General features: G+C 42.9%; 1 protein-coding gene across 1 annotated transcript; it reads left to right on the top strand.

Annotated features, from left to right (window-relative positions):
* The first annotated feature begins 468 nt into the window (after positions 1-468).
* abca3b (ATP-binding cassette, sub-family A (ABC1), member 3b) lies at positions 469-26,541 on the top strand. The gene is made up of 31 exons (XM_076752145.1): positions 469-775; positions 1,849-1,938; positions 4,489-4,735; positions 7,220-7,347; positions 9,357-9,522; positions 10,037-10,296; positions 10,394-10,510; positions 10,977-11,097; positions 12,593-12,766; positions 12,900-13,081; positions 14,611-14,757; positions 14,940-15,069; positions 15,198-15,352; positions 15,491-15,646; positions 15,728-15,938; positions 16,048-16,198; positions 16,906-17,004; positions 18,148-18,346; positions 18,434-18,740; positions 18,833-19,106; positions 19,427-19,631; positions 19,779-19,998; positions 20,784-20,942; positions 21,218-21,390; positions 21,947-22,081; positions 22,228-22,422; positions 22,584-22,771; positions 22,868-23,038; positions 23,199-23,395; positions 23,526-23,599; positions 24,165-26,541. Exons 2-31 carry the CDS (start codon positions 1,885-1,887, stop codon positions 24,294-24,296), a joined length of 5,127 nt encoding a protein of 1,708 aa, XP_076608260.1. The 5' UTR covers positions 469-775; positions 1,849-1,884; the 3' UTR covers positions 24,297-26,541.
* The last annotated feature ends 498 nt before the right edge of the window (positions 26,542-27,039 follow it).

Genomic DNA, 27,039 nt, shown 5'->3' with positions numbered 1-27,039 from the left:
TGAAGCCTGAAAACTAACGTCAGGATATCTCCGCCGCATGGATTTTGGCTGTTCCCCCAGCTTACTGAGAGTGCAATATAGAGCACATTTCTAACGAGAAACTTCAGCAACATTAAAAATGAAGCATTTTCCTCGATACATTGGCCAACCGGCGTAGTGTACATTTGTGAATTTGTGATTCAGCTTGGAAAAAGCTTGAATTCAAGAGCTCATCAAAACTACATGGCACCAGTGAGTCTACCTTATTTCATTATTATAGAAAAAAAAGGGAAACATTTCTAAAAGCACAAAACATAAATGACCACACCACAACATTAGTACTAGAAATTGCAATAATAACTCGATATAAAAAAAATGTGAGCCACAGCACATAAACTATGCTAGATTTATTCTTCATTGTTTCTACATCTGTGCATATAAATCCCAGCTGTTCAGATCACGTGGCGCGCTGCTCCGCTGGGATCACGTGACGTGTTTTGTTGACGGTTGTCGCTGCATTTTGCACGATGAATTCACGGGCTTATCAAGCCGCTGGTGCAATGTCATCGCCTCGCTAGAAGGCAGCAAACTGGAGGGGAAAAACCTGGACCGGGCCGCGGACGTCCGTCGCTTCTCTGATGCTAAACGAGCCTCGACAGTGTCGGTGAAGGAAGAAGCCCCGCGGTGATGGTATTGTTGTCGGTTTGAGACAAAAAGGAGGAATTGTTTTCACCTCCACCAGGAAGAGGGACCACAGCTCGTGAAGTTCATATGCCGAAACGTGCTTTTACTTGAGGTAATTTGACATATTAATGTCACACAACATTGCCAAGTTACTTCGGTTGAAGCATTACATTATTAAGAATGTGTCAAATGAGATAATGTTGGTGAGTCAGCGCATTGTACTTTGGAAATACCTAGCTTTGTGCTTTAGCTCCATCATTAGCATTCATCAGGATCCTTCGGGATTGACGGACAGGTTAATTGTCCAATCAGGAGGTCTAGGGGGCCGCGCTGGACCAATCAGACAAGAGGAAGACTATGTATTTTATAAGGAAAGAGTTCACGTCCTAAATAGCTTGTGTACGGTAATTGTTTGCAGGGACATACTAGAGGAATAGAGAAATGGTTGCTTTAAGTATGTAGCACAAGGTCTTCTGAATTCAGTTACACGGATAATACATTCAGTTACCAGTTCAGTTATCATGAAAGGGACGAAGCTACTCAGAGATGAATGGCACTAGTGTGACAGTCCCAGCATGACCACTTTCATTACATTTATGAACTCGTGTGCTGTGCTGTGAAATTGACTTTCAGCACGACACACCTGGCTGCTGTAGCTTTAGATATGTGACTATATCAGGAAATGTGACTGTCAGTATTTGCAGAAGTTCATACTCTACTGGCAAAGGAGTGTATTAGCTGTGTAATCAGCCATAAAAATGACGCTGTCACCAATTTATTTTCCTGGTTCAACTGGTTCAGCATGTGCTTTTCTTTTTCCTGACTGAACTAATTTCTGCTTTCTATGAACTAATAATATCGCCTCTTTTGTTTTCTAATACCAGTTCGTCTTATTTCTCCATCACGATCTTGTGATCATGTCTCCGCTCTGTGTACATAACCAAACTTCATGCCAATTGCTCAATTTCACTTCTCTGTTTTTTTTCCCCCCTCGATTTATTGTTAAATGGAAACTGAGATCAGAAACCTTTACAGCCATCACTGCTGGTCAAAGCTGCTTTGAAAACACCACTAAGCTTCCAGAAATCTCCATAAACATTTTGCAAAAGAGTAAATTGCACACTTCAGCTTTTTTTTTACCTGAAACTAAAAATGTCACTCCTTTTCTGTCTCCGTCCGCTTTAGAAAGCTGACTGAACTGTGACCTGTGAACTGTTCAAGATGGCTATTATGCGACAGTTTGGGCTACTGCTGTGGAAAAACTATCTTCAGCAGGTGAGTTGGAGGAAGTTGAACCTTCACACACACACACTCACACACATGCATGTGTCTGAATTAGGTCCTGACATTGTTTGCGACTGTGAATTGTCAGAAGTAGCTGTATTGACAGAGCGGAGGCCTGTGTGTCAGTATTTGTTAAGGTAAAGGCATATGGGGCATCATAAATACAGTAAGCTGGCTAACAATGTCTTTTCTACAACTTCTGATGTTACCCAGCTGCTTTGAAACTGGGTGACCCCCGTAACATACAGTGAGCCTACACTGTTGCGTCACAAGCTGTTACTAGGTCAATACGCTGGTTCCTGTCACATGCTTTTCCTGCCTTATATGGCTATCTTTAGGGGGAGATCACCATTTGTGCCTGTTAGTTATTTAGTTGATTATTTTTTATTGTTGTGACATAGATCATGAGACAGGAGTCATGAGTCAAACGCACACACACACACATACACACATACATAGATATACTACTTGAAGTAAGAATATTGAAAAAGCAAAAACAAACAGTAAAACAGAGAGGAAACAAATACATTCAATTAAGAAAAATAAGCAAATGGGTGGAGGCGATGAAAAGTTATGAGCAGTGACACATTCTGCAGATACACATGCATACACGTAAATAGATTTTCTGCTGTATTGCACTTATGCGCATAATCACCGTCACATTTCCATTTTCTCGTCTGTCAGTAAACACATTCGGCAGGTTACGCACACCTTATCACAAATCAGAATCTTCTCGAAAGACACCATGTCCTATGGTAGCAGTTCACTCCAGGCTTGGCTGTTGTGTAGTTCGTGGAAAATCATATCCTCAAATTCAGGGTCTGTCCTTAGTTTACAGAAGATAAGAAAGAATTTGTAACAGTGCCAGTGAGTCGCTCTGAATGGCAGCATGCATAGTTTTGTACATTAATATCAGTTGAGGGTTGCACAATGTTGCAGCTGAAAAGGAATTGGTTATCTGCTTTATAGCATGCGTGGTGTGAGGTTGTTGCTGCGATACTAATCCCTGCTGCTCCAGCTGTGGGTGTCTGGAGACGACACAGACTCCATTAGGACCAGGCAGGAAGAAAGACTGAGCATTGTGGTGTTGCTTGTCCATCTTGGCTGCAGAACACAGACACAGGCCGCATATTAATCACTTAAACTGTAATGTAGTTTGGACATTGAAATTCAGGCCTATAAAACTCTGTCAGGAAAACGGCTATCACGTAAGACTTTGTATTTCTGGGCCATCCTGTTTTGTTTTTTTTTGTCCCCATGGACGACTGGCCACGTTGAGAAAACTTAAGGTCATGTTGACATATTTCCAGCTCAGCGACAGCAGATTTTGATAGTTGATGAGATTTCTTTGCAAATTGTCATGAATGCTGTCATTGGGCTTGTTTTTTTGTTATAAAGGAGCATGTAGCCGAAGGAGGGCAAAATGAGCTATATTTTAAATCAAAGAAAATAACTGTTTTGCATATTATTAACCCATATATCAGGGCCCTTCAAAGAATTTGGGCAAAATATACTTGAACTCTATTAAGCTAACCTCAGTTTATTTCCTCAACACGGTAGTAATTGAAAAGGTTAATGCTTTGTAGGTGATAGCCTATGTTTTTACTAAATTAGATACTGTCTTGTAGTGCTTGAGACAATTACCCCAGTGTTATTTTGTGCCTCATTCAGGTGTTTTATTGCCAGTGCACCGCTCCTTGTATGGTCCTTGTGCCACTGAAATCAGAGGCGCCTTGGCTGCCCTGAATGTCCTGGATACTGAGGCTGGGACGTGAAGCTGTAGCTCACACACATACATGAAATGAGCCCATTGTAGAAGTTACAGTGGTGTCACGACTCAAATGCCGGCATGCTTTTTTTTTAATAAACAGTGGGTTATGGTGATTGGTGATATGATCTGCGCTCATCAGTCGTGGCAGAGCTTTGTCAGATGTTGAAAAACCAAATGTAATGACTTTAGAGGCTTGAATCAGATGATACGGTGCAAGGAGTCATGGTGTCAACACAATTTGGTCAATACTCAAAATGGGCTATGGTTCAGCATGCATCCTTACACAAAACAGTGTTGCACAAAAGCAATCATGAGACCAAATTTATTTACGCATTAAAACACACTTCATGAACATGGAGAGACGGGGCATGGTGTGTATTCCCTGGTTCTATTTATTCCTCTTAGGGTCTGATATTGGCACCCCTCTGAGATTGACTGTAATGTCCTGAAACTGTCCAAGTCACTTTGTGCTCCAATCACTCAACAGGAGGAGGCCGTCACACAGATTCTGCTAGCATTTTCATAGCATATTAGCAATAACAAGGTTGTTTATACTTTGTCTGAGGAGCTTAAAGAGAATTCATTGTACATTGCTCACCTGTGGCTGAAATTTGGAGCCATTTATTCATTTTTGGTTGGAGTTAAAGTCTCAAATATTCTGCCAAACATTGCAGTTAATCCATCTCTGTACCTTTTCTGTGTGTGCTTATTCCCTCAAACCCTAAATGTCTCTCTCTTTGCATTTTCATTGGCCACCGATGACTCTCCAGAAACGTCAAATCCTGGTGACTCTGGTGGAGATACTACTGCCTCTGCTCTTCTCCGGCATCCTCATCGTGCTACGTCAGAAGGTGCCTTTCAAGGACTACCCAAATGCCACCGTCTATGAGAGCTACTCCGTCGACATGCTACCCACCACGTTTTTTCAAAGTTTACAGCTGGCGTATGTGCCCGGTAACTCCAGCGTGGTGCGCCAGGTGGCAGAGGATGTGCGAGGCAGCCTGTTCCTCTCCTCAGGTGGGTCATAGTTGGGAGAAAGGACAGTTTATGGGTATACATGGTGTTATTTGCTGAGCTATTTCGCCCTGGTTCCAGCCTTTATCCTTAGTTAAGCTAACAGGCTCGTGGATGTAGCTTTATGTTTATAGGGCACATATGGAAATTATATTGATCCTTCTGTTTAACTTCAGCATGAAAGTAAATAAGAATGTTTCCCAAAATGCCAAACTATTCCTTTAATGCTGCCCTTTTCTGAATGTATAAAACATGTTTGATATTCAGTGCCATTATTCTCCCGTAAAACTGAGGTCATTTGCTAAACAAATTCAAAAGGAATACATATCGGCACAGCGTTGGCTGAAATCTTGAATCGTTGCGCTAAAACTCTGGATTCTGTCGCAGCAAAGCCTAACGATTACGTCGCCATTTGAGCTGTTAGTACCACCACCGCAACCGGTGAAACACATACCGCAGCCTTGACACCAATTGTATTTTTGGACAGAGCTGGGAATACTGGTTCCTCTAGAAACAGCTCTCAAGAGAGCAAACAGGCCGCGCCCTGCTCCTGTGTCAGACTGCAACAGCTGGGAGTTTAGACTCCACTTCATCTCTTTTTAATTCACACACGCAGATAAACATGCACACGGTCTGACTGACAGATGTGCAAACAGGCTGTTTACATACAGCCTTTGTTTTCATGATGACAGACAATCAGCAAGATGGCCAAATAGCAGCGGTGTGAGGTTGAAGGCAGAGATGTAGCAGCAGGTTGACAGATCTGTGTAACTGCAGGTTGTGCTGTACACAGCCGTGTCAGAGCTCAGCTCAGCCATTAATGAATAATTTAGCTGGTTTCAGCATTAAAGGGATGAGGTGGAGGAGAATGATCAAGGCTGAATTTTACGATGTCATGCACACAGAAGACCTCCCAAATGTGACCTCAGCGTCCCACCTAAAATAATGGATTCTGCTGAACAGATGAAGGTGACAGCAGTTGAAAAGCCCCGTGGTATCGCAGATGTTAGAGTTTTACACACTAAACGACACAAGGATTGTCGAATGCAGCCCTCTAAAAACAGGCGGGACATCGGTGTTTGTTGGTGTAAAGAAACTTGGTGTTGAAACGGCTTGTATGTGTTTACATGGTGTGTTGTGAAATAGTGAATTGTGAAATGAGATTGCTTACATTGTGTAATCTCAGATTTTTGTTCTTAAGAAGTCGTCTAGTCGGTGACAAATAAAAAAAAAGAATCATTTTTTTCATGTTCAGCTTATTGAACATAATGATGACTTTCTTGTCACAAGAGCTTAACAGGAAAGTAGGAAATGGCTGCATTTGTATGACGCAGTATGAGAAGCTTTAACCAGAAAATGACTAGTTTTTCAGTAAATCGTAGATAATCAAACTACTAAACCCGAACCTCGCTGATGTTTCTTGTAGGTAATAATTTCACTCTTTTATCTATCTATCCATCCGTTATCCATTACATTTAGCTTATTGTTTCAACCATGAAGTTTAGCTTATTATTTGAACTTCTTATCCATTACTTTCAGCTATTTATTTTATCTGTTTAGCATTATTTTTAGCTAACTATTTAAGCCATTTAAGCTGGTCAGCTGATTACTGAAATGCTCACTTTTTAAATTTCATGCACTATTTCAAATCTTTGTAAATTTCTCGAATACTTTAACTATTTAAACCTTTTTATTTTGCCTCACTGCTTGCTTGGTAACTAGTATCCATGTACTCTCAATTGCAACACGTGGCTTTAAGGTGTCACACCTCGCCTTAAAGTGCCGTCAGCATAACTATCTTACTCTTATGTAAAAGCTCAACATTACACCAATTTGTAATAGTATTTGCAGCTCAGATTGTGTTGTGTCTGAAACGGTCATTAAGGTTCTCACCGTGTCAGTGTTGTTTAAGAAAAGCAGCTGAAGTGAGGAGCAATATGTCGAGAGTTTATTTTACGAGCCTGACCCTCATTTAACCCTTGGACCAATGTGTAATCCTGGTGTTCTTTGCTAGACTCATAATACCTTCATGTGTGCTTGATTAGTGGAATACAAAATGTAATTGTGAAATAGAGTCCCGGAAAAAAAAAAGAGATTTAATCAGAAGTGAAAAGAAAACCAAATCTGTTATCTGTTATTGTCATTCAGTTTCATTTGGCCTGCTGGGGGTTCTTTCAGGCGGTCTGTGGTGCTATTTCAGCTTGGTCTGTGCCTCTTCCCTTTTTGTGTGATCGAGCATCTGTGTCATGAAAGCATGCTCTATGTGGGTGTATTCAAGTGTGCTTGAATATTTGACCTGTTCATAAAATTGGCCATAGGATTCAGTATGCTGACAGTGTCTTGACCACCTTCCTCGCTGTCAGTGAGAGGAGCGATCACCAAGGTCAGACAGTGAGACGGGTATGAAAGACGTACGTGAGATGAATACCACACTTCTAATGTCATGTTCTCCGGATCTACGTGTGTGTGTGTGTGTTTCTTTCCCAGTGCGTGGCTTTGAGACGGAGGATCAGTTTGAGGACTATGTGAGAAATGACCCCATGTCAGGAAATCTGCTGGCGGCTGTGGTGTTCGAGCACCCCTTCGTCCACGATGATGAGCCCCTGCCCGCCAAGGTAAAAGGCTGCGTTCACACACCGTCACACATAAAGCTGTGCTGAATGTCACTGTTTTACATCTGCAGCTTTCAAAAGAGGCTTTGAATGTTTTCCACCATATTTTCTGACACCCTAAAAAAAAAAAAAATCCTCGAACAAAATTCTCAATTTGAATAAAGTGATTCATCTGATTAAATGAGTTAGTCTTTTTTTTTTTAGATCAGTTTTCATTAATCAATGTAACTGGTCAGTTTCATCAGCATAAACAAATGTAGGCAGCAAAAGTAATCCAATAAAGGCATGAAATAATGAGAAATGGTAATCGTGCTTTTAGGCTTATTGCTGTTAGACCGACCGTGTTAATACAGGTGCAGCAAGCAGGAGAGTAAACCGTTTTTGAAAGGCTCCATGTACCAAATGTGGACTGAAGCAGAATATTTCTTAAGATAAACACATGTTGTGAATTTGAAATGATTCTGTCATTTCCAAATCTTGGGTAAACTGCAGTACATTGTTTTGTTCGCTGCTAATTGCATCGCGAGCGCTGCAGAGTAGAGTCACGACACGAGTAAGTAATTCTGCTTATGCTGAATACAAAAAAGCTAAATTTGTTTAGCTGGTGTCAGTGTAAGGATGAATGAATAGTTAACATTTACAGTTGCCAGTAATACTGGTTTGGGCACCTTGTTCTAATTCCTGAAACCGTGTTGTTTCTTGGCCAGCTGGCAGCTTCTTCTGGCAGTCTTAGACAAATAAAAGAGCTCATGCTTTGATAATTTTTTTGATGAAACGTATCTTTTTGATGAAACGTAGCTCCACCTGTACCAACTGAAACAGTAGAATCCTGCTTTCACGTGAATGCGTGAGTGACAATAATGTAATGATACAATGTTGAATAGTACAACAGTCACACGAATAGCTTGCTGTAAAAGAAAGGATCAAATAGGCACGTTTTATTTTTTACGTTTTATTATAATAAGCAGTTCTTAATAATTCGATGTTTGTGTTTTGTCCAGCGGTGTAGTTGCAGAATAGTTGTACAAACTTTGACAGAGGAGAGATGAATTGTGTGATCCCACTGGGCACAATGAAGAGGCATCAGGCAGCCCGAACACTGGGAGAGACAGAGATGTCCTCTTCGTCTGCGTGCCTGTCTCCCTCTGCCTCTTTCATATCAATTCAGTTCAACCTTGTTGTCCTTGTAGAAAGTTCCTGCTGCCAGATGCATAAACCATAAATACTCAAAAGGCAATAAAACAAAGCGAACAACACAAAGTTATGAGTCAGCTGTTGTTCTCAACCTTTTTGATGTCTTACAACAAAGGAGAGTCACTTGTTGCTACTGTCACACGCTTCATAGTCAAGGCAGCAGCCGGAGAAGAAGAGGTGGTGTGGGCCTTCCACCACATCAGTGCCACATCAATCGTTCCATCGGCCCTTTGTAGGAGAACAAAAAGGATAATAACAGTATAAAAATCCAATGAATTGGCAAAACACAAGTAAATTTGGATTTGTACGCTAACAACATGCAGACAACTTGTCTAAATATCCTATTTAACTGTTTGTTTTATTAGTTTATATCAGTGTTTTCAACTTCATAAACTACAGCAACACAGGACCCTGCATCAGTTTTACAATAGTAAACCAAATTGAAATATTTAAGGTTTTTTCTGAACCAACAAAGAATAACTGTAAAACCCTTTGTTGTATATACTGTATGTGGATCAGTTGTGGGACAGCAGCAATAGGAGGCTTAAAATATTCCATATTAAGAACGTAAAATAAACAATTACGTAATTAATTTGCCAAAATATACTGTAACTCTTTCACCCGCTGCATAGTCTTGGCTTATTTACTGCTTAGTTGATTTATTCACTCTGCAAAAAAAACCCGAGAGGCAGCTGCACTGCTTGAAGCCAAGCTGATAGATAGAGCTGACTGTGAATTCACTCCTCTCCTCTCCTCTCCTCTCCTCTCGGCTTTGTTCGGGTTCACTGATTCTGTTCGCTTTTGGCACTGTCACACAGGTGAGCTACCACCTGCGCTTCACCTTCACCCCACGCAACGCCCCGTTCAAGGAGAAGTCGGAGCTGAACCCGAACAGCGACCTGGACTGGCACACGCTCAGCCTCTATCCCCTCTTTCAGCTGCCAGGGCCGAGGGAGCAATATGACAAGGAGGGGGGAACGCCTGGTGAGATCCCTCGTCTCTGTCTCGTCTTTGTCTTTCTCCGTCTCTTAACTCTGTCTCCACATTGGTTACCTCTGTTTGTTCGATTCGTCAAACTTAAATGATGATGATGATGATGATGATGAATTAGGGATTAGATAAGACACCCCTCTGCTGTCCCCCCAGCAGGCCCAGACCCTTTTTACATAATGAAGTTCCAAAGTTGAGTGTAACTATAATGGGATGATGAGGCATACTCCAAAAGATGAAGTCATCCTCACAGCATAATAGAACTGACAAGCTTTTAGCATTCCATGAATATGGATTTCCAACCTCCACATGCATAATAACTCATGACTGCTGCTCCACTTTGGTTCCTCAAGGCCTCGTACCCATTTTAATGTTAACTTCAGAAGTTAGAAGGACGTGCCGAACAGGCCACTTTGCAGGTTGGATTTTGTGGACCCAGACAAACGCTGATATAAATGATGGTATAAACATGTTTTCTTTAGTGTTAGTATCTCTTTTCTCTTTTAAGGTTATTTCCGAGAGGGATTCCTGGCTGTACAGCATGCAGTGGACCTGGCCATCATGCGCTCTTACAACAGAACTGCTGCTTCCTCTCTGCTGCGACAGATCAGAGTGGTGCTGTCACGGTTTCCTTACCCAGCGTTTATATACGACGTCTTCATCCTGGCCATTCAGAACCAGCTGCCCTTACTACTGGTGCTCAGCTTTACCTACACCTCTCTCAACATAGTGCGAGCCGTGGTGCAGGAGAAGGAGAGGAAGCTCAAGGTGCGTTTGTGTGTCTCTGTATGAGCTGGAATAAAAATGGACTACCTGATCCTTAATCTCCTTTTTTTTTCTTTTTCTTTTTTTTTTTTCTTTTCAGGAGTACATGAGGATGATGGGTCTCAGCAACTGGCTCCACTGGAGTGCCTGGTTCCTCATGTTCTTCCTCTTCCTCTCTGTTTCCGTCTTTTTCGTCACGCTGCTCCTCTGTATTCAGGTGAGTTTGTGTTAGAAATCATTGTTACTTCAGACACATTCCATCACACAACACCCTCAACCACATATTGAAGCAGTTTCTTAAATAAGCAAAAGGTAATACAATGTAGTTATCTATAGTGTTAGTGGTGGAATGTAACTAACGTTTACTCAATCAAGGACTGTACTTAAGTACAAATTTGAGGTACTTGAGTATTGTATGTATGCCACTTTCTGCTTTCTGCTCCGTATTGTACTCGACTACATTTATCTCACAGCTTTAGCTACTACTTTACAGTTTAAGATTTTTGCATACAAAACACACAAAGAGCTCATAAAATGTTTTGTTATGACTACAACTGAAACAATAGTAGTTGTAGTTGCAGCATGTAAGCGCAGGAATGAGTAGACTTTGGTTTAGAGACTGAAAATGTCTGTCCCTGTGTTATGACTGACGGGAACTCTCTGTTTTACAACTGTTGTTTTAGGTGAGCCCCAATGGAGCAGTGCTGAGCTACAGTGACCCCACGCTGGTCTTCGTATTCCTGCTCGTCTTCACCGTGGCCACCATCAACTTCAGCTTCATGATCAGTACCTTCTTCTCACGAGGTGTGTGTTTCTATGTCTGTCCACTGTATTGTGAAGGATAATGGCGTCTCTCTTGATGGTCGGTCTGTTGCTTTGTACTCTACTGTATGCATGGTCAGACACCCTTTGGACGGCAGCACTCGCAATGTACTGTGTTCTTCTCAGATGTGGGTCAAAATGTCCGCTGTTTGCTGTGCTTCCTCCTCTTCCGAAGCATAAAAGCAGCAATAAAAGGCACATCAGCTATAAACTGACTAGACGAGAACAGATCAACACAGCAGTTGACTCGTTATGTGGACCAACTATGAGAGGGTAAATTTCACACACATACTTTCAATCTGATTTAGCTGCTGCTGTTATTGCTGAAGAGTTTCCTTTATTGAATAGTTTTGGAGCTCTTTCTGTCTTCAGCCACCTGAAATTAAAGCACCCCGGACAACATAGACGATAAAGAAAACTATTTAAACCCCATCTCTCGCTTTCTCATGTTCCTCTTCTCTCCCTCTTTGCACTCTCTCTCTCTCTCTCTCTCTCTCTCTCTCTCTCATTCATAGCTTTTCATTCAGTCCAGCCTCTGTCTTCTTCCAGCTTTGCCCAACAAAGCAGCTCAGGTTGCAAGTGCTCATTGGCCTCAGTTTTATGCAGCCTTTTGCAAAGCAGTTGCACACAATCACTTGTATACGATTAAGCCTTTTGTCCGCAGGCGCTGTGTTGAAAAGAAAAGCCTCTCTTTTGTGTCAAATTTCATGAATCATCTTGTATATCTAACTCTGACTAACACTGGCAAAGTGCCTGAGTGTCATTTTTAAAATACTGTTCAGCTCTTCCTTTCTTCTTCCTGCTTTCTCCGTCTTCCCTCAGCCTTTGGCCCATGAATAATTGTCTAAACTGTAATATTCAACAGCCTAACTAACGTCATTAAAATTGTTTCAATTGCTGCATCATCACACTGGTTTCCCTGTGACACTGTGACATAAAAATGAGCCTGAACAAGGTTCGCTCATTTTCCTTAGAAGTAATTATTTGTCGACAGTAGAGGAAAGAGGCAGAGATGAGGGGCTTTCACAGAAACTAGGCCAAACCAAGAGAGAGGATCCTTCATTGCTCTGCTCGGCTGTTTTTGCACAAAGATGGACAAGTGCTCTTTATAGAGGTCTTGTAATGTTGCTCAGAAATGAGGGCAAAAACAGCCCTGAAAGCCTTTCATTCACCTCATCCACAGTACTTCTTCTCTGCTTTCTTCCCCATCTCTCCCCATTTGTTGTGCTTCATCTGAACAGCACTCAGACTTTCTCTGTCAATCATGGAAATGGGTTTCACAGAAAAAGCGCCTCTCTTAGTCATTTACCTGTTAGCTTGCTTAGGTCTACAAATACATGGCTGTGTGTTTGAGCTCGTCTAGCGGTACAGCAATGTTCTCTGCAACTGTGACAGCGGACGGAGTGACAAGAGCTGTGATTACACTTTTTACTTCACTGTTGTTCTCCAACCTCTTCTTTCTTCTGTCTTACTACAGCTAATGTGGCGGCGGCAGCGGGCGGCTTCATCTATTTCATGAGTTACTTGCCTTATTTGTTCCTGTGGCCACGCTACGACTTACTGAGCCATGCCCAGAAGGTGTCAGCCTGCCTCATCTCCAACGTGGCCATGGCCATGGGATCTCAGCTCATAGGGATGTTTGAAGGCAAAGGTAATGCTTGGGGTCATGGTCAAAGTGAATTTTGTCAGTTATAGTGCACAAATGTTTGACTATCTGACTGTATTATGAAGTTGGGGTCAACAGTGTATTTTTTTTGTTTATCTGGTCCCTCTACCCCCTGTAGGTACGGGTATCCAGTGGTCAAACTTGTTTGACTCTGTGACGGTGGATGATGACTTCTCCATGGCCCAGGTGTTGGGCTTGCTGGTTTTTGACTCGGTGCTCTATGGACTGGTGGCCTGGTACATGGAGGCAGTTTTTCCTGGGGAGTATGGAGTGCCACGACCATCTTATTTCTTTGTACTGGTAAGCTTCAAAGCTACTTGCAGACACACACACATACACGCATACATTCACTGGGGATGTAACCAAATACAGATACAGTAGTGGGATGAATGTGTGAACAGCTAGTGCATTCAAAGTGATGCAACTATTTTGAATAACTGCTGTTATCTGATCATTTTGTGCCTCGTCACAGTGACTTTAGCCTCTACATCAGTGTCATTAATGCAATCTTAAAGGAAGTAAACCATGAAATGGGGATGTTGCGAGCAAACAAAATATTGCAGGGTAGTCATTCTGATCATCTTTCGCAGAGACAAACTGCACTAAAATGCACTGTCAAAGTTAAAAACATTTTTTTCAGCGTTGCATTTTACATTTCAAACCATATTTATTGATTACTTAATACTGTTTTAATATACCTGTTCAACTTGTGAAGCTGGGTATTATGAGGCTGGTGGAATTTTTTAATTATTAATAGACAGTAAGAAGAAGAAAGAAGAGATGTCACATAATCAGGCACCCTGAGCAGTTAAGGGTCTGGGTCCACGAGGGAAACTGACCCCTCCCAGCTACCAGTTCACACTCCATAAGCCAAGACTAAACAGATTGGGCTACTGCTGCACACATAAGGATACAGATACTCATTCGCCCAAATAAGGGATATGATACTTAATGCTGCTCTTGCAGTAAAAAGGACATGACCTCTCACCAGATTCTCACCTGTAAACACTGCTGACTGTGTTCATTGAAAGGCATGAACATACCTACCACGACCTGCACCTGTGTCTGACATGGCTTTTACATTGTGGTTCACACTTAAAGACACATTGTCTTGTATACAAATGTTGTAAGTGGGTGGCGTTTAGTACTTATAGCACCATCAGGAAGTTGCATGGTCGAGATCTCCTGTAAGAGGAAAAATTGCCTTAGATTAAAGAAATTTCTCCGATACAGTGACAGTGGAGGTGATTGAAAGCGTGAGGTCACAACATGTCAGCCAGAGGAAGTCTTTGGGTTCAGCTAGCTAGAATAACAGGAAGCATCTGAGTCTGTCCAGCCAACACAAATAAGGTTTATGTATATAACAAGTATGGACGGTCACGAAATGGCATGCCTTTACACACGCTCTAAGATAAACTCATGCTAACCCATTTCCCAGTCGTCAGGAATTCAAGAGACTGCCAGCAGGGTGTGGATTAGATGTTGACGCACTTTATGTCCATTGTGTGTGTGTGTGTGTGTGTGTGTGTGTGTGTGTGTGTGTGTGTGTGTGTGTTTATGTTGCTGTTTCTACAATGTAGAAAGTGGAGGCTTGAGTGTGGTCCTTAGAAAGTTCATCCGAGGGAGTTTTGGTCAGGAGACAAAAGATGTTTGCAATATATGATAGAATATTTTACTTTTATTCTGGAAACATCTTGCAAAAAAGATGTTGGAAATTAATACTTTAATTGTAAAGTTCTATATTTTACAGCTTGTTGACTAAGACCAGTTTTGCCGCTCTCCACTTCCTGTCTCTATCCCACACTGTCCCCTAATCTGTTCATCTGCAGCCCTCATACTGGTGCAGCAGTCCTCGCATGGCTTTGGTGAATGAGAAAGAAGAAGAGGAGGATGCAGAAAAGGCTCTGAAAGGGGAGTTTATAGAGGAGGAGCCAAGTGGACTAGTCTCCGGGATCAAGATTAAACACCTGGCTAAGGTGAGTGGCAAAACAGACACTATGACCTAGAGAGTCAACATGTCCATGTGCTGTAAAGGGGTGCAGATGGTGCAAGTGAAAAAAAAATAAGTATAGAAAGTCATTAAAGATTGGACAGCAGGAGTCAGACGGTAAACAAGCAACAAGGTTACTCAGCCCTCATACCGTTTTCACTCCAACAGGAATTTCGAGTGGGCAACAAGACGCGGCAGGCTGTGCAGGATCTTACACTGAACATGTTTGAGGGACAGATCACAGTGCTGCTAGGACACAACGGTGCTGGGAAGACCACGACACTGTCCATGCTGACAGGTGAGCAGCTCAGACACACTCACATGCAATCAACCAATGTGTGGAGACACACACACACACACACACACGGCCAAACATGGATGCCACCTAGATAATTGTAACTTGTCTGATTGTGTTCGTGCTTGCAGGGCTGTTTCCCCCCACCAGTGGCAGGGCCTATATCAACGGTTACGACATCTGTCAGGACATGGCTCTGATCCGCCGCAGTCTGGGGCTCTGTCCCCAGCATGATGTACTGTTTGATAATCTTACTGTCAGAGAGCACCTGCTCTTCTATGCACAGGTACTCACACACACGGTGTACATCTTTGTATGTTATGTCAGGCTTGCTGTAGCGCTCCATTAATGCCATTGTGAAGTAGATAGTTGGGGTTTGGATGACATATGGTTAATTTGGTGTGCTTCTCTGCCTGATATCCAGCTGAAAGGCTACTCCAAAGACAAGATTCCAGATGAGGTAGACCGGATCATCCGTATCCTGAACCTCGAAGATAAGCGACAGGCTCGCTCCAAGACCCTCTCTGGTGGCATGAAGAGAAAACTCTCTATTGGCATTGCCCTGATTGGTGACTCTAAGGTAAAGAAATTCACAGTCACTATTCGCTCTCATTCTTTTTGTCCCATTGTTCCTCTGCTTAACCCACATTTCATCTCACAGGTGGTGATGTTAGATGAGCCCACATCAGGTATGGACCCATCAGCTCGACGTGCCACCTGGGACCTTCTGCAAGGGGAGAAACGTGGTCGCACCATCCTGCTCACCACGCACTTCATGGACGAGGCCGACCTGCTTGGCGACCGCATCGCCATCATGGCGGGAGGAGAGCTGCAGTGCTGCGGGTCTCCACTCTTCCTTAAGAACAAATATGGTAAGTGGGCAGTTAAGTGGAAATGACTGCAGCAGGCTGTCTGATTTTCTGAATATGTCATGCAGATTATGTAGCACGTACAAGCCTGTTCTTTTCCTCTGCCCACCAGGTGCTGGCTACCACATGGTGATAGTAAAGGATGCCCTTTGTAATGTGTCCGAGATCACCCGCCTTGTCCACATGTATGTACCTAATGCCACACTGGAGAGCAGTGCTGGGGCAGAGCTCTCTTACATCTTGCCCAAAGAAAGCACCAGCAGGTGAGTCATTCACGTCTTTGTTCTTATGCAGAATACTCATAGTAACACAGTGGAAAGTGAGCCTGAAGGGGAGAAAGTACACCAGAAGTGCCACCAGCTGAACCATTGTGACTAAATTATATCCTGTGTGAAAGGGAGATATATATGTAGTGCTATAAAGAGAGAATATCCTGAAATGGATCAGTACATTTATAAAATAACTCACATCATTATGTCCAACATACACTGACACTGAGGATATGATTCTAATCAAAACAGACAACAGTATGGCTTTGTTTCTCTTTGACTGTGTGCATCAAACTCTTTCTTCTTTTTATACGTAATGAGTCATTGTGGAAATTATACTAAAATTGTCCATCTCTTATTTTACTATGACCTTTCAGTTTCTCACTCCCTCCAGGTTATTTCTTTCCTTTATAGCTCCTATTACCTTGTTTATGTTCTTATATTCAGAAAAACAGTATTTTTACCCCCACAAACTGGACTTTGACTCCACAGTAATACTTACTGCTGTTCTACGGTTAGATTTAAGGCAGAACTAAAGCTACAATATATCATCTCATTTTAAAACACAGTGATATAGAGTGAAACCTGGCAGCTTTACACTCACAGAACTTATCTTGTAAAGTTCAGGGGTCGCATTTGTCCCGCTGTGAGATGGTGCATAAGCTGTTTCTCTGATACACTTGGTTTGTGCTTTCTGTCAGGTTTGAGCTGCTGTTTGCTGAGCTGGAGATGAACAGAGAGGAGCTGGGCATCGCCAGCTACGGAGCTTCAGTCACCACGATGGAAGAGGTTTTCCTCAGGTAGGCAAAATGTGACGTGGGCAAGTGTGATTTCTCACTTTGGAAATAGTTGCCATGCACATGAGACACTTTAATGCAAAAGAAAGTGAGCTCCGTATTCTAAAATGAAGAAATGCCTGTTCGAGTAGCTCTGCAGTCAGCATGGAGCTTATACACTGAACCACACCTTAAAACACATTTCTGTTTTGTTCACATGCAAACCAGTGCTATGGCTGATTTATTCCATTGCTCACACATCTCAGTCCCACCTGCCTGCTGCTTACTGAGCCCTTTTTTCTGCTTCCCTGTGCACTTGATTCGTGTATCTGAGCACAGGAGCGCTTCGACTGCAGACCGCTAACTCTGCATGCTACTTCTGCTAGCACGAGTGTTTGACATTGTAATTGGCCCTGCGAAGAATGTTTGTCTCACAGGCCTCATTATTCACAAGTCACACTGAGACTCCATCAGTGTGTTGTGGACGTAAGCAGCATACAGCAAACATCAAACACCAGACCAAGAAAAGCTGCTGTTATAACATTTGGCCGTTTAGCTCCCGTCTGGCGTTCAGTTTTGCAGCCAAAGAAAACAATTCATCAGTTAGATATTAACACTGCTGCATTATTACATTTTTGATTCCATTGTGATCGTCTACACTAAATTAAATACTATATAATGGTGTTTTCAAGAGAGCTAAATCATCTGATGAGCAAAGGTTTTAACCTAGATTACATTGTAGTTTTTAAGTGTCAAGTGAATTTGACGCACACTTTTGAAATGAGGCAATAAAAGCAGATGCGAGGTGTATGAAGGATAGGCGGATGTACTTGTAGGAGGATGTAAATAGGTTCAAAAGGCACACATCTGGCGAGATGAAGGTGTCTAATATACATAGTTGGGTCTGCTTTCCTGTGTAGGCGCCTTGATTAGATGAGCATACTGCTAATTTCATTGTGATGGCCAGAAATAGCTTTATTTGCAAGCAGCCCAGCCTTTCTTCGCCTTGCTGACCTGCTGAATGGAAAGGGAAATAGACACAGCGGATGGATTTTTACAGCAAGCGACTCTTGAACCTATAACTGAAGACTTCATATTTAAGGCACTTTTTTTTTTTCCTATTTTCATTAAGTTGGTGGATAACCACAGTTTGATTTGTATGTTCAGAGTGGGAAAGCTGGTGGATTCTAGTTTGGACATCCAGGCAATCCAGCTGCCAGCCCTGCAGTACCAGCATGAGAGACGTTCCCATGACTGGACCACAGATGACACCAGCAGCATCAGCGGCATGACCGATGTCACCGACTTCACAGACAGCGGCACGCTCATCTCAGAGGACTGCTCCAACATCAAGCTGAACACTGGGGTGAGATGACAGGAAGCAAAGTGAGGCATGTCTGTCATTCATACTGCTCACTTCCACTGTTTCACTTCCCCTTTCCTCTCCTATCAGGTCAGACTACACCTGCAGCAGTTCTACGCCATGTTCCTGAAGAGGGCGCTGTACAGCTGGAGAAACTGGAAAGTGATGGTGGCTCAGTTCCTGGTCCCTTTGGTCTTCACAGTCGTGGCTTTAGTTGTGGCACGCACCTTTCCCAACCACCAGGAAGCTCCTCAGCTGAGGCTGGCACTCAGACGCTATGGTCCCACCAGGGTCCCTGTGGCTCTGCAGCTTGATCCGGGTCCCCTGGCCTCTTCCTTGGCGAATACATACAGTTCACAGCTCTCTGCCCAGCTCGGCCAGCTCGTCAACATCACAGGTAGGCCCAGTGAGAGAGACACGGGAACATGGTTCGACCGCTTAGCTGAAAATTTACTGACTGTACGCTTCTTTTCTCCCGCTCCCCATCAGACTTTACTGATTACATCCTGACCCAGGCAGAGGAAGAAGGCGGCAGCTTTAATGAGCGCTGTGTGGTGGGTGCTGCTTTCCGTGGCAGCAGCAGCCAGTATGCAGAAGCAACAGCCTACTTCAACAACGAGGGCTACCACACACCCGCCACGGCCCTCATGATGGTGGACAACGCTCTGTTCAAACTTCTAGCGGGCCCGAATGTTTCCATCCAGACGGGCAATTACCCCATGCCACGCAACCTGTCCGAGGTCGCCCGGAGCCAGCTCACAGAGTGAGTTGACACTGGCAAGAACAAGGCCATTTGATTTATTTTGAGGTTTGAATTAGTATTGATTTGTAAATTACTCAGGGAATCCTTACCTGTAATTGAACAGCAGTGAGGATTTGAACAGGTGAAGATCAAGGAGATGGAGCAAAGTAAAAGAAAATGTGACTCTGTTTTATGTCTGTCTCAGTTATTTCTGTCTTGCTATTTCTTCACCTTTCCTTTGCACAATTGCTCTTCAATTTCCTCCTGTTGTCCACCACTTTCACCTCCTTCCTCCTCTTTTTCCCTCTCCTAACCATCTCATCCTTTTCTTCCATCTGTAGGGGAAAGACAGGCTTCGCCATCGCCATCAACCTTATGTACGGTATGGCCTCCCTGTCCAGCACCTTTGCCCTGCTGCTTGTAACAGAGTCCTCTATCAAGTCCAAGCATGTGCAGCAGGTCAGCGGCGTCTACCTGTCAAACTTCTGGTTTTCTGCCCTTCTGTGGGACCTGGTCAACTTCCTGCTGCCCTGTCTCCTCATGCTGGTCAGTATGACATCCAGTATTGCTTATTGAAACTGAGTAGTTAGTGTAAACAGTGTGGTTCGATTTGTCCAGGAAGTGAATACAGTATGCGTTAAATTGATATATGCATTGTGTAGTCTGATGTCTAATGTTGTTTTATGCTCTTAGGTGGTATTTCAGGCATTCGGAGTCAAGGCCTTCATAGACGACAACCACCTGGTAGATGTGTTGTTGTTGCTGCTGCTGTATGGCTGGGCTGTTGTGCCTCTTATGTATCTGCTCAGCTTCCTCTTCTCCTCTGCCGCTACTGCCTACACGCGCCTCACCATCTTCAACATGATCTCTGGCACGGCCACCTTTCTGGCTGTCACCATCATGACCATCCCAGGTGAGAGGAGACACTGGCCTACATCACTGGCAGACATCCAAGTGCTGCAAGTTACCGTATTGGCCAGAATATGCTGAATTTAAGATGGGCTTCACTGTTTCAGACAGCTGTGGGAAAAACATTTGAAGATAATGAAGACTTTCAGACTAATCCTATCAGTCCAAAAATGGGAAAGTCCTGATACTTGAAGCCTTTTCTATTGTAGAAAATCCCACACTTGTCCAAATAGATTTTCAGGTGCATCTAGATCTTCTGTCCTTTTCTCTATGAAGCCAACAGTCTAACATTTTTCATCCATTTGAGCTCCTGTTCATGACATCCCATGACACTGATTGTTCTTGACAGATTAATCAGTAGTTTTATGCAGGAAAGATGTTTTTGCTCTGGACAACACACAATAAACAGACTTGAAGTGACATGATAGCCAAGCAACAATGGCAACAAACAACCCATAATGCAACATTCTGTAGGCATTGGTGCTAAAAAATATCATGTTGTACTCTGGCCAATATGTTATACACTCATTTTAAGAGAGTTTAAGAAGTGCTTGTGTTTGGCTGAACACATGATTGCAGTGGCATAAAGTGGAAAAAGCACTGACCCACACCATCAAACTCGAGGGGCTTCAGTTCTCAGCATCAGTGCTCCTGGCTTGGCTCAGTCCCTCACTGAATACAGTATGCAGTATCAGTGGATGAGAAGCCAGTGAGGCATCATGATCATGGTGAAAATAAAGAAATATGTCCTTTTCGTTTCTGTTGATGACCTAATGAATTCTTCTCCAGAGCTGAACCTGCAGCACCTGTCGCACTTACTGGATAAAGTGTTCCTGATCTTCCCAAACTATTGCCTGGGCATGTCCTTCAGCCAGTTCTACCAGAACTATCAGTTCATCTCATTTTGCCCCACCAGTCCAGTCACCCAAGCAGTGTGCAAATACTTAAGTAAGTACTGCCCAAATGTAGCCTCAGAGAATGAGCATTTCTTTTTCCTGAAGGATGGTCCAGTGTTTTCTTTCACACTGCACCAAACTCCATTCAACTACAGACGGTTATAATCCACTTTTCACCCAGCATTTTACATTAATAATTGTTTTGAACCAATGTTTCTTGTGTTTTTAATTACCAAAATAAATGGTATTGAATTGACCAGATTTCTTGTGTGAACTTGCATATTTCTGCCCTAAATTTATTTAAATGAAGTGTTTTCCTGCTTCTAGACATCACGTACCAAACAAACTACTTCTCCATGTCGGAGCCTGGTGTGGGACGCTTTCTCGTGGCATTCTCAGTGCAGGGTGTCGTCTTCATTATGCTGCTGTTTGTCATCGAGCTGCAGTGTGTCTGCACTCTCCGCCGACTCCTCGCCTCCCTTGGCAGAAGACACAAACAGGTAGGCAAAGTGTGGGAGCGGTGAACAAGGCAGCGTTTGTCTTTTCCTGTGGTTCTTTTTCTGGGGGGGGTGGAGACTTCAGTTTCATTGGAAATCTCACAACCGCAGGTTATCAAGGGGAACAGTCTTGTGTTGAATGAATTGGATCTTGATAAATATGCTCATCTGTTTTTCCAAAATCGATACAGAGCATCACTCCTTACATAACAAAACCAGAGCGCCAGCTGTACTTGATCAGACAGAAGAGGCATTGGGGAGTTGTTAATTGAGGCTCTTCACACTTCTAAGATCTATTACCACGGCTTCATCCTTTTACTAAAGGGATTTCAGCGCTACATGTCTGTAGTTGTAGTTGTAGTTGCAGCCTTTATGAAGAGAGTTCTTATCTTCCTCATGAGGTGTTTATATTACTTCAGTCTACCTCCTGTTGGCTACTATGACATATTAAACTACGACATATTTATGTGTATTATAGCGTTAGAAGACCTCTGGACAGGTACAGCATGTGACATTACCTGGAAGCATGTGGTCAGTGTCTTGTATTTGTGTGTGTTAGTTACCTCTAATAGAGGATGCAGCCCTACTTCCAGAAGACAGAGATGTGGCCGAAGAGAGGAAGAGGGTCCTGGAGTGCCAGCCAATAGTGGAGTCTATGGTTGGTAGCCCCCTCATACTGCAGGAGCTCAGCAAGGTATGGAGCACGGGAGTGTTCTTCCCTTATATGCATGGGTCTGAATGTTGTTTGAAACACAAAGACAGAGCCCCTCAGTGTTGAAATACGTGTGTCTGTGAGATATGACACGATGGCACAGACCCACTGTTATCTCTTCCTTTCAGGTGTACAGCAGCGGGCAGAATCTCCTGGCTGTGGACAGGCTGTCTCTAGCAGTAGGCAAAGGAGAATGTTTCGGCCTCCTGGGCTTCAATGGAGCAGGCAAGACCACAACCTTTAAGATGCTGACAGGTGATGAGAGTGTTACCTCCGGGGACGCCTACATTGATGGATACAGCATCTTGAGGGACATTAAGAAGGTGAGAGCACAGGGAGATGGATGGGAAGGACATTTAATTTGAAGATAAATTGATTTCAGTCGTTCGACATTTGGATTTAAGTTTACTAAATCTTCAGTGTAGAGCCGCTTTGCTTTCAAAAGGCCAAGGTTTGAAAGAGGACATTCGTCTCTGAATTGCAGGTGCAGCAGCGCATCGGTTACTGCCCTCAGTTTGACGCCGTGTTGGACCACATGACAGGAAGGGAAACTCTGAGTATGTATGCCAGGCTCAGAGGAATACCAGAGAAGTATGTGTCTGGCTGCGTGGAGAATGTCCTGAGGTCGCTGCTGCTGGAGCCTCATGCTGATAAACTGGTCCGTAGCTACAGGTAGGTATCCTTTAGTGCTGTACAGTTTACATTTCGGCCTGAGTGATGCTCTGTTTTGTTGAGCAAGTGTGTGTTAACGACCATCAACATACGCAGTGGCGGCAACAAACGGAAGCTGAGTGCAGGCATGGCTCTGATTGGTGGGCCTCCGGTCATCTTCCTGGATGAGCCTTCGACCGGGATGGACCCTGTGGCCCGGAGGCTGCTGTGGGATGCTGTTACACGCACACGAGAGTCTGGAAAGGCCATAATCATCACTTCTCATAGGTGAGCTTCATATTATATCAGCTGTGGTATGTTTACATCTTCCACCACTGGGTGTGAGTTAAAAGAAACTATTACAATAAACATATTATGTGCATGAAAAGCAGAAGAAGTCAGGATGCTTACACCTTTGACCCATCTCCCTCATATGTTCCCTCACCAGTATGGAGGAGTGTGAGGCGCTGTGTACCAGGCTGGCGGTGATGGTCAACGGTCAGTTCAAGTGCCTTGGGAGTCCCCAGCACCTAAAGAGCAAGTTTGGCAGTGGCTACACCCTGCTGGCTAAAGTTCACATAGAGACTGAGCTGGAGGACAGCGACCTGCAGCTATTTAAAGACTTCATCGAAAGTACCTTCCCAGGTCAGAGGCATGCCGTGTAGCATTTAAAATAAAATGATAAAATGAATCTGTCTCCCTGCAGATTTGCAGAATTCTCTGTGCTCTACGTTAAATCTGTTGATCTAACAGTGTGGGCTTTCTTCCACCACAGGAAGTCAACTAAAGGATGAGCACCAGGGAATGGTGCACTACCATTTGACTGACAAAACGCTCACCTGGGCCCAGGTAACTGATTTTATACAGAAATACAGTACATATCTGCACTGCTGTGTTAGAGCTCCCTCTAGTGTGTCTAATGACACACAGCAACGCTTGACTGAAATAACTTTTTATAGCTACAGCTAAAGTATTTTAGCTACAGATAGCTCTCTAGAGGAGCAAGCAATGGCAGATGTGTAACATGTGGATGGCAAACGAAGGCAGTCAAAGTTAATTAAATACCAAAAAAATGCGCTGATGCTTTTTTATTGCTGCATGGCGGGACATGTTCACAGTAATAGAGAGCAGAAATAAAGTATATTTATTTATGTTTTCAGTCTTCAAAAGATGCAGGTTGTAGGTTCAAATTGTGAAAGCCTTGGATAACAGAGAGCACAGATGCCACTGATTCATCTGTAAAGCTTTGAGACTTATTTTTTGAACATAGATACAATATACTTCTAATGTGGCATCTTAAGCTTTTTTTTAAACAACTCCACCCCTGGACTTTCTTAAATGGGATGAAATCTCAACCCTTCCAATGTTGAACCCAAAGTTACGCCCTTGCCCCCTATTCTCCTTTCCCACCTAGGTGTTTGGCACTTTGGAGGCAGCCAAAGAGAAATACCACATTGAAGACTACTGTGTGAGCCAGATATCACTGGAGCAGGTGTTCCTCAGCTTTGCCCAGTTCCAGCACTGTACAGAGAGTGGGAGGAAGTAAGCGGTGCGAGGAGTCCGTCCATCCATCGTCCATTTTCGACAGAGTGTGTGTGTGCTTTGGATCTGCGTTCGTGGACTTGCCTCGGTCACACAGCAGGTCTGTACACAGGCTGGAGCAGAGCGTGGTTTGTCTCCAGCTCCATTTTTACCTTAACCACCAACACACACACACACACACACTGGGCCAGTCTCCAAACATCCAACTTCAGCATTTCTACTACTGTATCATGTTGGTGTGTCTTTGTTGGGTCTTCATGCTGTTGTTATTGTTGTTGTGTGACAAGAGGGTAGGAGAGCTGAGCTGGGATTGTGACATGTGGGGATGTTGATTATACCAAGTGATGAACTTTTTTTGTTGGTGAGATCAAAGACAATGATACCACTCATTCGATACTACCACTACTCTGAACTGTGTGTGACAGGGGTTTTGTGTGTGTATGTGCACTAATGTGTGTACAGCTTGACTTTTTGTTATTTATGATTTTATTTTATCACTTGATTATGTTTCTAAGAGTCTGTGCTTTTTTTTTGTAATCAGAGAGTGAACCACTCCATTTGATACATTTATGGAATCGTTGCACACCTTCTGCGCCTTATCTAACTAATGAGGGTTCTTGTTTCTTTATATTGCCCTATACAAAATGCCTGGTTATCCTTAAGAGCCTCTTAATGTTGTTGCCAGATGTAAATAATGTGACGTGTTCATGGTACTAAAAATCACTCAGATCAGAGCAGAACATTTACTCATTCAAAGACTGTTTTGAATGCATGCATAGAATACGATTTACAGAATGCATGATACTAAGAGAGCAGAGAGCTGCTAGCAATTAGTAAAAGACCGTCCTGATTGAGGATTAATCCTCAGAGAACATTTAGTCCACTCGGAGTACACTTAGTACACCTCCATTGTTCGGGTCAACAGTTCTGTTTTTGCTGTCAAACAAGTTCCAGCAACAGTGTGTTATCATGTGGACAGCCAGCCATTATAGTTTAAATGGAGGATATTGAGACAGAAAGCATGACGCATCATTGTGTGATGCAGTAAAATGAGAGGTCGTGATTTCAGATTAAGCTGTCTCACACTGCATGTGATTGATTTGGACCTGGAACAGCGAGGCTGCAATGACCTCTGATGGGTTTTGTACATTTTCTTTTGCACTTGCGTGTGTGTGCGTGTGTGTGTGTGTGTGTGTGTGTGTGTGTGTGAATGTGTATTAAAAGTGTGTGGGTAAGTATGGCAACACGTGATTCCTGAATTCACCCAGACTAAACTAAAACAGTGCTATGATAGTCCTTAAATATTAAAACCAAGCGATTGTTATTGTGCAGTGGACAAAGTTTACGTCTGTGTCATCTGTAATGTCGAGCTGCTCCTTCAGGGAATGCCAGGAAATGCAATAAAAAGGCCCAGCAATGGTGTGGTTAGTCAAACATAACTTCAGTCCTCTGCATATAGATGCCTTGTCCTGAGGAAGAACGATCAGCGCAATGTTTGTTCCTTTTTCATTTGGATGTGCCACTATGAACCCCCTTTCATGTGTTAATCATCCTCTCAAAGCCTTGTTTGTACGCGTACTAAAAGATCTGTTTACTTTGGAGTAACATTTTGAAAAACATTTGAACTTTGCAAAGAAAAAAAATCCCCCAAGCATATTGATGAGAAGTCTATTCTCAGTTCTCTGCTTTTCATCCGTGTTGAAGATCAGTGTTATAATCTAGGATGAATTAGCGTGCAAATGACATTCCTACCTTTGAAAAATGACTTCAAAGACGTGAGATGAATGTATTTACTGTCTTTATGAAAGCAAAGAGCACTCACAGTAATCGACTTTATTAATAGTGTCATATGACTTACAGCGCTTTCTTCATGTCACCAGATGTGTGTGTGTGTGAGAAAAGAAGTAGAGACTGACATTCCAGAAAGACATGCACACGTGACTTATTGATCTTGAAAGGATTTCACCTCTTAATTTTGACTTTTGTTACATTTGTTTGTGTGTTTGCACAATTTATGTCCCATTACATGTATGACTTGAATCAATCGCAATGTTCAATATGTATTTTGTGAAACGGTGGAAAGGATTGCACTGCTGACAATGAAGGATTGAGTTATGCTATATCATATTATAAAAGGGAATTTCCATTATTGTAACTGTGTACTGTCTTGTACCATGAAACTGACCTTGTCATCTGTATATGTAACGCTGTTCTTTTTAAAATAAATAATGCTCTCTGCAAATGGAAGCAAATACCAGAGCCTGGTCAAATTTTTCCAAGAGGCACCTTACACCTTTCTTGAATTTATTTCCATGGCGAGATACTACAAGGAGTAAATATATATACTTACCCTTAAAAGGCATCAAATTTGGAATCAGAGCCAATAAATGAGAATCAAAAGGTTTAACAATGGACACAAAGCATCACAGTGAATCTGAAAAGGCATAAAATGATGTGATGTGATGGCCAAAAACACTTGTATATATGGAACATTATGTATTCTGTTTTACCTAACAAGCCATTTCTTTTCTGGGTCAAGGTACTGCATTGGTACTACATTGGTAAACTTTTAAACTGAGCATTTCTCAATGTGTACAGAACCTTAACCTGGCATCAGTCAGGAAGTTCTGACCTACAAAACACAAGTGAAGGCAACATGTCAAACAGGAGGAAATGGCATCCCTTCATTTAACTTGGAAAACAATTGTTCTGTCAAAAGGTTTGCGTCCTCAGAGGGAGTCAGGTCC

Source organism: Chaetodon auriga, chromosome 16 (assembly GCF_051107435.1).
Source record: "Chaetodon auriga isolate fChaAug3 chromosome 16, fChaAug3.hap1, whole genome shotgun sequence".
Lineage (NCBI taxonomy): Eukaryota > Metazoa > Chordata > Actinopteri > Chaetodontiformes > Chaetodontidae > Chaetodon > Chaetodon auriga.
The sequence above is the reverse complement of the archived record's forward strand: the minus strand, read 5'-3'. Positions and strand labels throughout refer to the sequence as shown.